The 10,000-nt window shown below is 38.3% G+C and overlaps 1 protein-coding gene across 6 annotated transcripts in view; it reads right to left on the bottom strand.

Annotated features, from left to right (window-relative positions):
* The window catches only part of LOC113674566 (polyamine-transporting ATPase 13A3), a 61,526-nt gene that overhangs the window by 20,066 nt on the left and 31,460 nt on the right, over positions 1-10,000 (bottom strand). For all 6 annotated transcript variants that reach the window (XR_016179159.1, XR_016179158.1, XM_027191047.2 and 3 more), the window contains 7 exons: positions 5,850-5,984; positions 5,081-5,147; positions 4,259-4,390; positions 2,953-3,141; positions 2,282-2,392; positions 1,394-1,440; positions 745-890 (listed from right to left, as the gene is read on the bottom strand). Coding sequence is in view for 4 of the 6 variants with exons in the window: in XM_027191047.2 (XP_027046848.2) it covers positions 745-890; positions 1,394-1,440; positions 2,282-2,392; positions 2,953-3,141; positions 4,259-4,390; positions 5,081-5,147; positions 5,850-5,984 (827 nt within the window). In the remaining 2 variants the exon portion in view is untranslated. The remainder of the gene's footprint in view (positions 1-744; positions 891-1,393; positions 1,441-2,281; positions 2,393-2,952; positions 3,142-4,258; positions 4,391-5,080; positions 5,148-5,849; positions 5,985-10,000) is intronic.

Genomic DNA, 10,000 nt, shown 5'->3' on the forward strand with positions numbered 1-10,000 from the left:
AAATCAAAGCAAGCACATAGGGTTAATTAATATCAATGGACTATACAAAGGGAGTGAGACTTGTCCGTCTAACACAAACATCTAATTTGGTTTCCCATAAAAAGAAGGGAAAATGATAGTGAGAAAAGGACATCACCCAAATCTCCTTCTTGGTTGTCTCAACAAACCTGGAAGACATAGCTCATTGGTGAAATATGTGCTCCACATACTTCTCACCAGGTACTGAGAAGTGTGGCCTCTGACAATACTTAAAAGACAGTACTCCAGGTTCTCCAACTAATTGCAAAAAAAGGTTCCCTCATCAGTAACGACCTAGAAGGAGCTGTATGTAACCACAAAAAAAGTTTCCAATCTCCAAATATGCAGACACCTCCAAATTGAACCCATTACTCACTTGCCCTCAGCTCTAATATGGAAACGAGGCTCTGTAAACAAAACTATTCATTTGAGTATTTCTATTGATGAAAGAAGTGATTGGTTCAGACTTCAAACAGCCTTGTAATAAAATTTACTAAAAAGTAGAGCATTGTTAACTCCCAAAATTGTAAACTATAACATTTAATTATTTAAAAAATTCTCAATTTCTGTTGCTGATTCGAGTTATCAGGACTTTATAGTATCAATTGGAAGGATTAATGGCATCCATGAATGATCTGTTGAAGAATATAATCTGAATTTACATCACTTCTTTCATAGAAAATATTGCAATTCGATTATTGTTTCTATAACAGAAATTAAATGCACCTTGAGGGATTGATACAGTAGATCTGTTTTTTCTTTAACCTCTGTAGAGCATAAACAATCCCCACGGACATTGCTGCAGGTAAAGCAGGTGGAACAGCAATAGTGATGATGTCTAGAGATCTCACCAAAATTTTCCCAACAGACATCTGATGCGCAAAAAAATGCATTGGTTTCCTCTAAATTGATAATACCTTATAGCTTGCCATTTGAGAATTCTTAATCACTTTTGTTCCTACATCTAACTGAAAAAGTTATTAACAGAAGTCTTGCATCTGTTAATCCATTCATTAAAGCAAAAACAGTGAAGGGAAAAATGATTTGAAATGAGAATTACTTTCAAGGCTATAGGCTCTGTTAGACAAAGACAGACTGGGACAAGGTGTTCCCAAGGGTGCTGAGTGTTGTGATACCAGGTGAATGCACTAGAATGAATGGCAGATTCTGGTATCTTGCTCTATGTGATTACAACCTTTTCAACTGAAGTGAGAAGTTTTGCTATTGTTTTCTCTTGTAGAACCTTAGGTTTTGGTCGATAGAAATTAACAAGTCAAGCCTTAACCCCCTTGTTGGCTGAATTTATGAAATTTATAGAGAACATGCTCTGCTCTATAGGTTACTAAAAAGGTATAATTTATGTAACAGCACTGACCCCATTCACCACTGAGATGTACACACTGTATGAAAATCCCACCATTGCTAAAATTTTGAGAAAAACAAAGTTGTAAGTTATCATACATCAATAAACAGTAAACATCATTCATTCATCTTAGTCTTTTTATGAGCCTGGAAAAGTTATGTCCAGCAGTGACCATCATCTAAGGTAAAACTGTCTCACTCTTATGTGCTGATCAGGTTGAAGCTTCAACATCCCCTCAACCATCTCCTGGCGACCCACAGGCACTTGACTGTTGACCACCCTCCATGCATGGGGGGGCAGGGAATTTGAACCTTGCTTGCATGGGGTGGGAAATTTGAACCTGAACTGTCTGGTCATTCCAATGGAATAAATGTCTATCTTATTACTATTTATTGTTAAATACTACAGTATTTAAAGGAAAAGAGTTCACTTTCACAAGCAAATGGCTAAGATGGAAAGGTATACAAGAAAGTCACAGTCACTGATCTTGCCTTAACAAAGAAATTGACCTTGAAATCCAGCACTTTGGTAACACATTTGAGCACAATTTTGGACCATGGGGGAGGAATTTTAACAAACCAATTTTAAAAAGTTTAAGGACTTCGGGGGTTCACCGGAGCAAGGATGTTGAAGCTTCAAATTGATTGATGCATCATCTTGAAACAAAAGAAAGTACATGTGTATGAGTCATTCAAAAAAGAGCTTGCATTGCTGAGCATGCTTCCTGCAGGAACATTTAATGAAAGTTAACAATTTAAACCCACTATGAATAATTTAAGTAGATATACAATGAGCAGGTCCTGAACTGATGCTTAAACATAGAGATTTCCTACAATAGACATTAGCAGAGATCAACCAAAAACTTCATACAGCACAATGCAATATTAGGATGGATCCTACCAAGAATTGTCATAAGGCCAATAAAACGCATAGAATCACGGAAGAATTTGAAGCCAACTGGTTTTGGACTAAGAATGGAACGCATTAAGCCACCCTTGGTTGTGGAGAATCCTGAAGATTCAAAATTAGACAGAGTGAGTGTGGTTGTCAAAATTTGACATGCATGAACACTATACTTCATGTATTATACTACCCAAGTCTGCCAGTGTCTTTGTAAGAGCACTTTGCCATATAGAGAAGAAAAGAATATTCAGGTACTTCTGCAAAGTTTAACATGTCAACTTTTGTAGGATATTTATTTCTTTTGCAGGTACATATAATGACAGTTAGACATGGTAAACAAATAAGAACACAATACTTTCTACATTCTACAACTTTCAAGTTCAGGACCATAAGTAATGTAAGGATTTATGCTTCTTTGTAGTGTAAAGAGGTGAAGAAGAGAGCTTTACATCATTCTTTCAGCAAGCAAATGATGGTGGTTGGCTCTGTATCCTTGAAGCAGTTGCATCAGAATGATCCTTAAAGTTTCCCAGGAGTAGGGATTTCATCACATAGATCAATACAGTTCCACTTAATACAGGTTCAACAAGTTTTGATAAATTAAAAACTGTTCACATGCATTTTCTACATAGAATATCATTAAACAGAGCTCATACATGTCCATCTACCTGTTCTAACAACAACTGCTAGCACCCTGACATTCCCATAGTAACGGGTTTGTATGACATTGGTGCCATTAAAGAGAGTGTGTCTCTTATGCCGTTCTGGGCTATACTGGTCTTCTCTCTGTTCCAAAGGACTGTTTGATAATCTCTTTATATAAGGCAATGGAATCTTTGTGACTGGAACACTTTCACCTGTATGACATAAAAACAATTGTTAGCCTGCCCATTTCATTTGACTGTAAGAGTCAGAGTAAGCTTAAAACAAAGTAGCCCCCTGCCTTTTAAGGCCCCCACTGCAAATGACAAAGGAAACAGGGAAAGTGTTACATCATCAGTTTCACTTGTGCAAGCTCAAGAGTAGTCCATTTAGAAGTTGTAACGTCACAAACTGGGATTATGTGGAGGTGAGATACCTATTCTATACAGGACATTGATGAAGGTGGAGAAAACCTGACAAGGGTGAAAAGGAGATTGGATTTTACTAAAGCCCAAGCATGGAGGCGATGAAAGAAAGAGTAGGTCCACAGCCTAATGGAAAACCACTGGCCATAAAAGGAACTTGACACAACACCTACAGTTGGGGAGGTCGTTCTCATTGTTGGAAATGAGAAGAATTGTGGGAATAGAGGAAGGGAAGGGTGTTAGGCCTTGTTCAAGGTAAGGATGGAGTGGTTAGAGGCATGGTCCTGCTGCACAAGAGACACAGCATTACCAACCTCTTCAGGAAGTGTGCCCATTGGAGATTCGAAAGGCAAGTCAAATCAGCCCCCCGAAAGCAGAGGGGAAGGGATGAAGCCCAGCCCAGAAAAATAGAGTGCAGGGTTCCACAGCTGAAGAGAAGCTCAAAGAATCTAAATGCAAATGCAAATGCAAGCATCATAACTGTAAATATAGTTGGTGTCAATTATAGGGTTGTTGTGATTGACTGGTTGCAGACCCAAGACAGGTTGCAGACCCACTTTTCCTTTGAGGGGAGGTCTAAATAAGAACATGAAAATGTGCAAAGAATGAGAGCTACATCGTTTTTAACTACAAAATTGTGAAAGGGTACTGTGAGCCTTTTTGCTTAAAAGGATAAAAAATCACATCGTGTTAAGTCTCCGGTTGAGTATTTGGGACCAACTTATGGTGAAACTCACATTTGGGCTGCATGTTTTCAAGCTAACTATATAAAAAATTGTTTTTATCTAACCTAAACATTAGATACATTACTACACGCATTCCTCATAGTAACACAACCTATTTACCTTAATGGAACTAATGAGAATATTCTATCCATATTTGCAATAATTTTTGTCTAATTTTTTACCTGTTAGCATGCTCTCATTGACAATACAGTTACCACTAATAAGGACAGAATCACAGTGAACTTGTGCCCCATTAGGTGGAATGACCAGCAAATCACCAGGAACAAGTTCATCAGATGATACATCTATTTGATCTGTGTAATTCAAGGTGAATTTTAGTTTCTCTGTCAACATTGGCAAATGGCAATAGGCCCCTCAGTCAAAAGTGTTTTTCAGCTGCAACAGATGAGCAGAATTTACAACCATGAACACAAGATCTAATGACAAAACCAGAAAAGTCTTCTATGAAATTCTCTTTGATCTTGGGTTAAGAATTACAGCACGGAGCAACTAAAAGGTGGACAATTTGTTAGATGTCACCATCAACCTGAAAACTAACGAACATTACCCACACAGAGAGCCTGACAAAAATTCCTTGTACATCAATTTTCAACAGGAATTTCAACTTCATAATGCATCACAAACAAATTATGAAAAGGATAGGTTTGACTTGGTCTGCAACTTCTTTGCACTAAAAAAAATTATGAACTATTTGATACAAAACATGGGAAATGTTATAGCTATTCAGTATGATGAATACACTAATATCAAAGAACTTTTAACTTGTCCCATAAAGTAGCCAGTGCTGATGTGATCAAGATATTTCCACTACATACTGCTAGTCATTTAATTGGAAAATAGAGAATACTAATTTCAGGTAAACTTTTGAAGCATTATGCTCAACTCTGATTGGTTGGTTCCCTAACAATTCCATTTTGATTATACTTATTGGTACCAAATCAATGTGGTTGTTGTCAACTTTCTCGTACATTTAAACAGAGTACCTGCATTATTTCGCAGCACAGTGACTCTCTCTGACACTGCCACCATGCTTTGCAATCTCTCAAGATGCTGTTGAAAAAAAAACTTACTTAGTCATATGATTGCACAATTAACACTGCATAATATTATTAATAAATTTGGGTAAATGTGAAGTTAATTCTGATTTATAAATAAATAATGCTTGCCGAAATAAAGTGCATAGATTTTGAGCTGGGATGTCACTTCTCTCAGACTCCTTGCAATATAATAGCATCCTGTGGGAAGTTACATGGTATCATGCATCAGGGTATATGTGCCATTGCAAATCCAAGAGAGAAGAAAAATGGAGCAAACATTAGAACCACTACAAATGATCCAGCTGAGAAAAAGACCCAGGCTGATAGTGGTACTCAAGACAGAGGTTACAGTTTTTCTCAGTAAGGACTGACCTTGGCTAGTCAAGGTCTAGGGAATTTCTTGCAGAAAAAAAGAAATTAGGGCTATAATTGTGGCATAATTCTCAATAACCTGACCAAAGAAACATAATGCAAGGTACAAATTAAAACATTTTTATATGCATTATAATACAACTGATTTAAAAGGCTTGTCAAACCCATAAACCACCAAACAAATGTCACAGGCCAGATTTTTTCAAGCTAGAGTCCATAATGGTTTGTTTCATATAAACCAGTTTGGTGCAGGCTTGCCTGAAATTTAGCAACCACAATGAAACAGCTTTTTTACATTGGATTATACAGGTTTATGGGGAAAGACAAGTAGTGCATGGCTTACCACTTTTGTTTGGTATACTGTGATTGTTATTGAAACCACTGTGACTATCAAAATGGCAAGAGCATAGTAGTAGTAATCCTCAGTTGACCATAAAACAATGCTGCAGAACTGGAACACATAGAAGGGATCTGCAACCTGAAACAATATTGGGTACAACTATAGTATCATAATATTCCTGATGAGTATCATAATCCTCTGATATCTATATCTATCTATCTATCTATCTATCTATCTATCCATCCATCCATCCATCCATTCATCCATCCATCCATCCATCCATCCATCCATCCATCCATCCATCTATCTATCTATCTATCTATCTATCGATCTACAGATCTTTATCTATCTATCAATCCATTGATCTGTTGATCTATCGATCCACCCATCCATCCATCCATCCATCCATCCATCCATCCATCCATCCATCCATCCATCCATCCATCTATCTATCGATCTATCTATTTATCTGACAGTAAGTATGAAGCACGCTCTCCTTTAGTATTTCGTTTATTCATCAGTACTACAGTACTAAAAGTACGTATCTAGCACTGTTCAATATGCTGTTCTTGCCCATTATAAGCCTGAAACTTTAGCTTTCTTTTATCTGTTTAATTACATCTGTGCGAAGGAATGATTAATTAATGAAATTAACCAAGCCGCGATGAGTTGTCCTTTCCGAGTACTAAGGTACCAACGTACTAGCGCACTAAAAAAATGAAGAAAAAGCCATGAGGAGTTGTTCGTACCGAGTCAGGGCGTGAAATTAATTTTTTTTTCCTGATAGCCACTTGGCTCCTAAATTCTTCAAAGTGGTAGCCGATTCAAAAAAAGTTGGTCGCCATTTTCAAAGACAAACAAACCTTTTTTTTACGCTGTCATCGTTCTAGAAATTAAGTTAGGGAAAAGATCTTTATAACAAAGTGGACAATAGAATGGATGATATGCAACGTTCAAGCTCACCTGAATCCAAGATGGCGTCTAGTTATCGATTGAGATACACGTGCTGCGTTTTGGAAACAAACTTAACGAGGAAGTTTGCCGCGGTTTATCTTTGCAAATCTTTTTAATTTACTATATCTCTAGGTAAGGTTATGATGAAACATTCTAGTCGCCAATTTGGCGACTAATTTTCAGGATTTGTGCGTCAAAGTAAAAAATTTAGTCGCATTGGCGCCTGTATTAAGTACTAAGGTACTAACGAATTACGGTTAGATCGCACCATGGTTAGATTGCTCCCAGTTAGATCGCTCCAATCAAAGGTTAGATCGCTCCACTCGAAAGTTAGATCGCTCCATCAATATAAGTTACTTCGCTCCCAACATAAGTTACTTCGCTCCATGTAGAAAACTAAGGTAAAGGTAGCAAAACTAAGCTATCTAAATTTATAATTCATCAAATGACGTGTATATCTTACTTAACAATCGATTAATATCGCTCGCGCGCGCTTGAAATAAATCTGAGTTACGCAGAGAGAACAAATGAAGCCTCATGTAACGGTCTCACGAAGTGTAACCACGATCATTTATTCCATCATCGCTATACTTCTAGTCACCTATATATATATAGGTGGTTAATCTGATGGACAGAGTGAATACAATGTACTCGAATCGTCGCAAGACACATCATCAACTATGAACTTTAAAGATCATTGCTAAGCAATACTTCACATTACAACATGAAACGAAGTACCTTGTTGGTAGCGAAGTAACTTATTTGATGGAGCGATCTAACTTTCGAGTGGAGCGATCTAACTTTTGGTTGGAGCGATCTAACTGGGAGCGATCTAACCATGGTGCGATCTAACCGGATACCATACTAATGTACTAGCGCTCTATACAAATGAAGAACAAGCCGTGATGAGTTGTCTGTACCGAGTACTAAAGTACTAACGTACAAGCGTACTAACCAGATGAGCAACCTGTGGTGGGCGTTCATACCGACTACTCCAGTAATAATGCACTGGCGCCCGTAACAAGTGAACAACAAGCTAACGTGAGTTCCCGATCTGAAAGCGTAAAACATAAACCACTGATTGACGTGGAGCTCATTATGAACACACAGGACACTCAAAGTTCACCCACTATCTTTTCCTGAGTTTCCTTCAAAGAAGACACGTGCTCTGCTTTTACTGTTGTCCTCTCATTGTCACCATCGTTTCCTTATCGTTTATGACGCTTTTCTCGAGAAACCGTCGATACCTCACAGCTGCCTCAACATTCTTTCTGTTCAGTTCCCTGGGTTCCACAATCAATACTGAGTAGAAAACTCTAGCAAGACACTTGTTCCAGGATAACTTTTCCCGTGGCATTCCTCGTGTAAACTATATTGGAACTGTAGTTACCACGCCGAAGAGAACGCATTTTATGTGATATATTTTTGCTTTGAAAGGTATAACAGATTACGGCGTTTTTGCACAGTATTCGTTAAGGGTTGCACTTTCCCTAGGGTGGATTTTCAGAGAAACCATATTGCGCATATCATAGTGATTATTTCTTCTTTTTCTATGCTTGAGCGAGCAATTGATAGGAATGAGTTAACTCCTGGTCCAGTCGCTAGTATCTGTAGTTTCATGAATTGGACCATTCGTGGATGTTCCTCTCTAACTCTTTAGCCGGCTAACGTTGTTAATGCACTATTCGTGTGTTTATGTGTTCATTCAGCTACGCTTTTCATTATAAATACCAATCCTTGAACAACTACAACTGATACGTTGAATGGTCAAACAAGATGAAATTATTCAACTGGATAACATGCAAAAATTAACTGAACTGGTTCAACTGGATAAAATGGAAAAACTAGCTGAAATGGTTCAACTAATTAAAATGGTAAAACTAGTTAAAATGGTCCAACCAAACAAAACGCACAACTAGCTGTATAGGCTCAACTGGTTTAGTGGTCAAAATAGCTGAATATATGTCGCATAACTGAACGCGTTCTCTTCGGCGTGGTAACTACAGTCCCAATATAGTTTATAGGAGGAATGCCACGGGAAAACTTATTATGGAACAAGTGTCTAGTTGAAGTTTTCTACTTAACATTGATTATGGAACCAAGGGAACTGAAAGTTGAGGCAGCTATTAGATATCGACCGTTTCTCAAGAAAAGCGTCATCAACGACAAGGAAACGATGGTGATGATGAGAGGACAACAGTTAAAGGGCACGTGTCCTCTTTAAAGGAAACTCAGGAAAAGATAGTGAGTGAACATTGAGTGTCCGGCGTGTTCACAATGAACTCTGCGTCAATAAGAGGCCGTCTAAAACGCTCTCGGAATGGGAACTCACATTGGCTTGTAGTTCATTTGTTACGGGCGCCAGCGCATTAATACTGGAGTAGTCGGTAAGAACGCCCACCACAGGTTGCTCATCTGGTTAGTACGCTTGTACGTTAGTACTATAGTACTCGGTACAGACACTCACCACGGCATGTTCATTTGTTTAGTACGTTAGTAATGTAGTACTCCATACAGACAACTCATCACGGCTTGTTCATCAGTTGTTTAGTACGTTAGTATGTTAGTACCTTAGTACTCGGTACGGACAACTCATCACGGCTTGTTCTTCATTTGTTTAGTGCACTAGTACGTTAGTACCTTAGTACTCGGTACGAACGAGTCATCACAGCTTGTTCCTCATTTGTTTGGTTTCACTAGTACGTTAGTACTGTAGTACTCGGTACGGACAACTCATCATGATTTTTTCTTCATTTGTTTATTGCGTTAGTAGGTTAGTACCGTAGTACTCGGTACGGACAACTATTTACGGCTTGTTCTTCATTTGTTTGGTGCACTAGTACGTTAGTACTGCAGCACTCGGTACAGACAACTCATTACGGCTTGTTCTTCATCTGTTTAGTGCACCAGTACGTTAGTACTGAAGTGCTTGGTACAGACTGATTAAAAAATATTCCCGACAAGCACCTACACACCTTCACCGTATTCGACATCGAAAGCTTCTACCCTTCCATATCTGAAAAACTACAAACCAACGCTATCCACTTCGCCAGGAAACACACCAAGATCACCAAGACACTAATATTATCATGCACTCCTGAAAATCAATCCTACGTCACAACGGATCACCTTGGGTGAAAAAAGACAACGACGGTATGTTTGATGTAACAATTGGAAGCTTTGACAGCGCAGAAGTATGC

The sequence above is a fragment of the Pocillopora damicornis genome, chromosome 8 (assembly GCF_964200805.1).
Source record: "Pocillopora damicornis chromosome 8, jaPocDami1.2, whole genome shotgun sequence".
NCBI lineage: Eukaryota > Metazoa > Cnidaria > Anthozoa > Scleractinia > Pocilloporidae > Pocillopora > Pocillopora damicornis.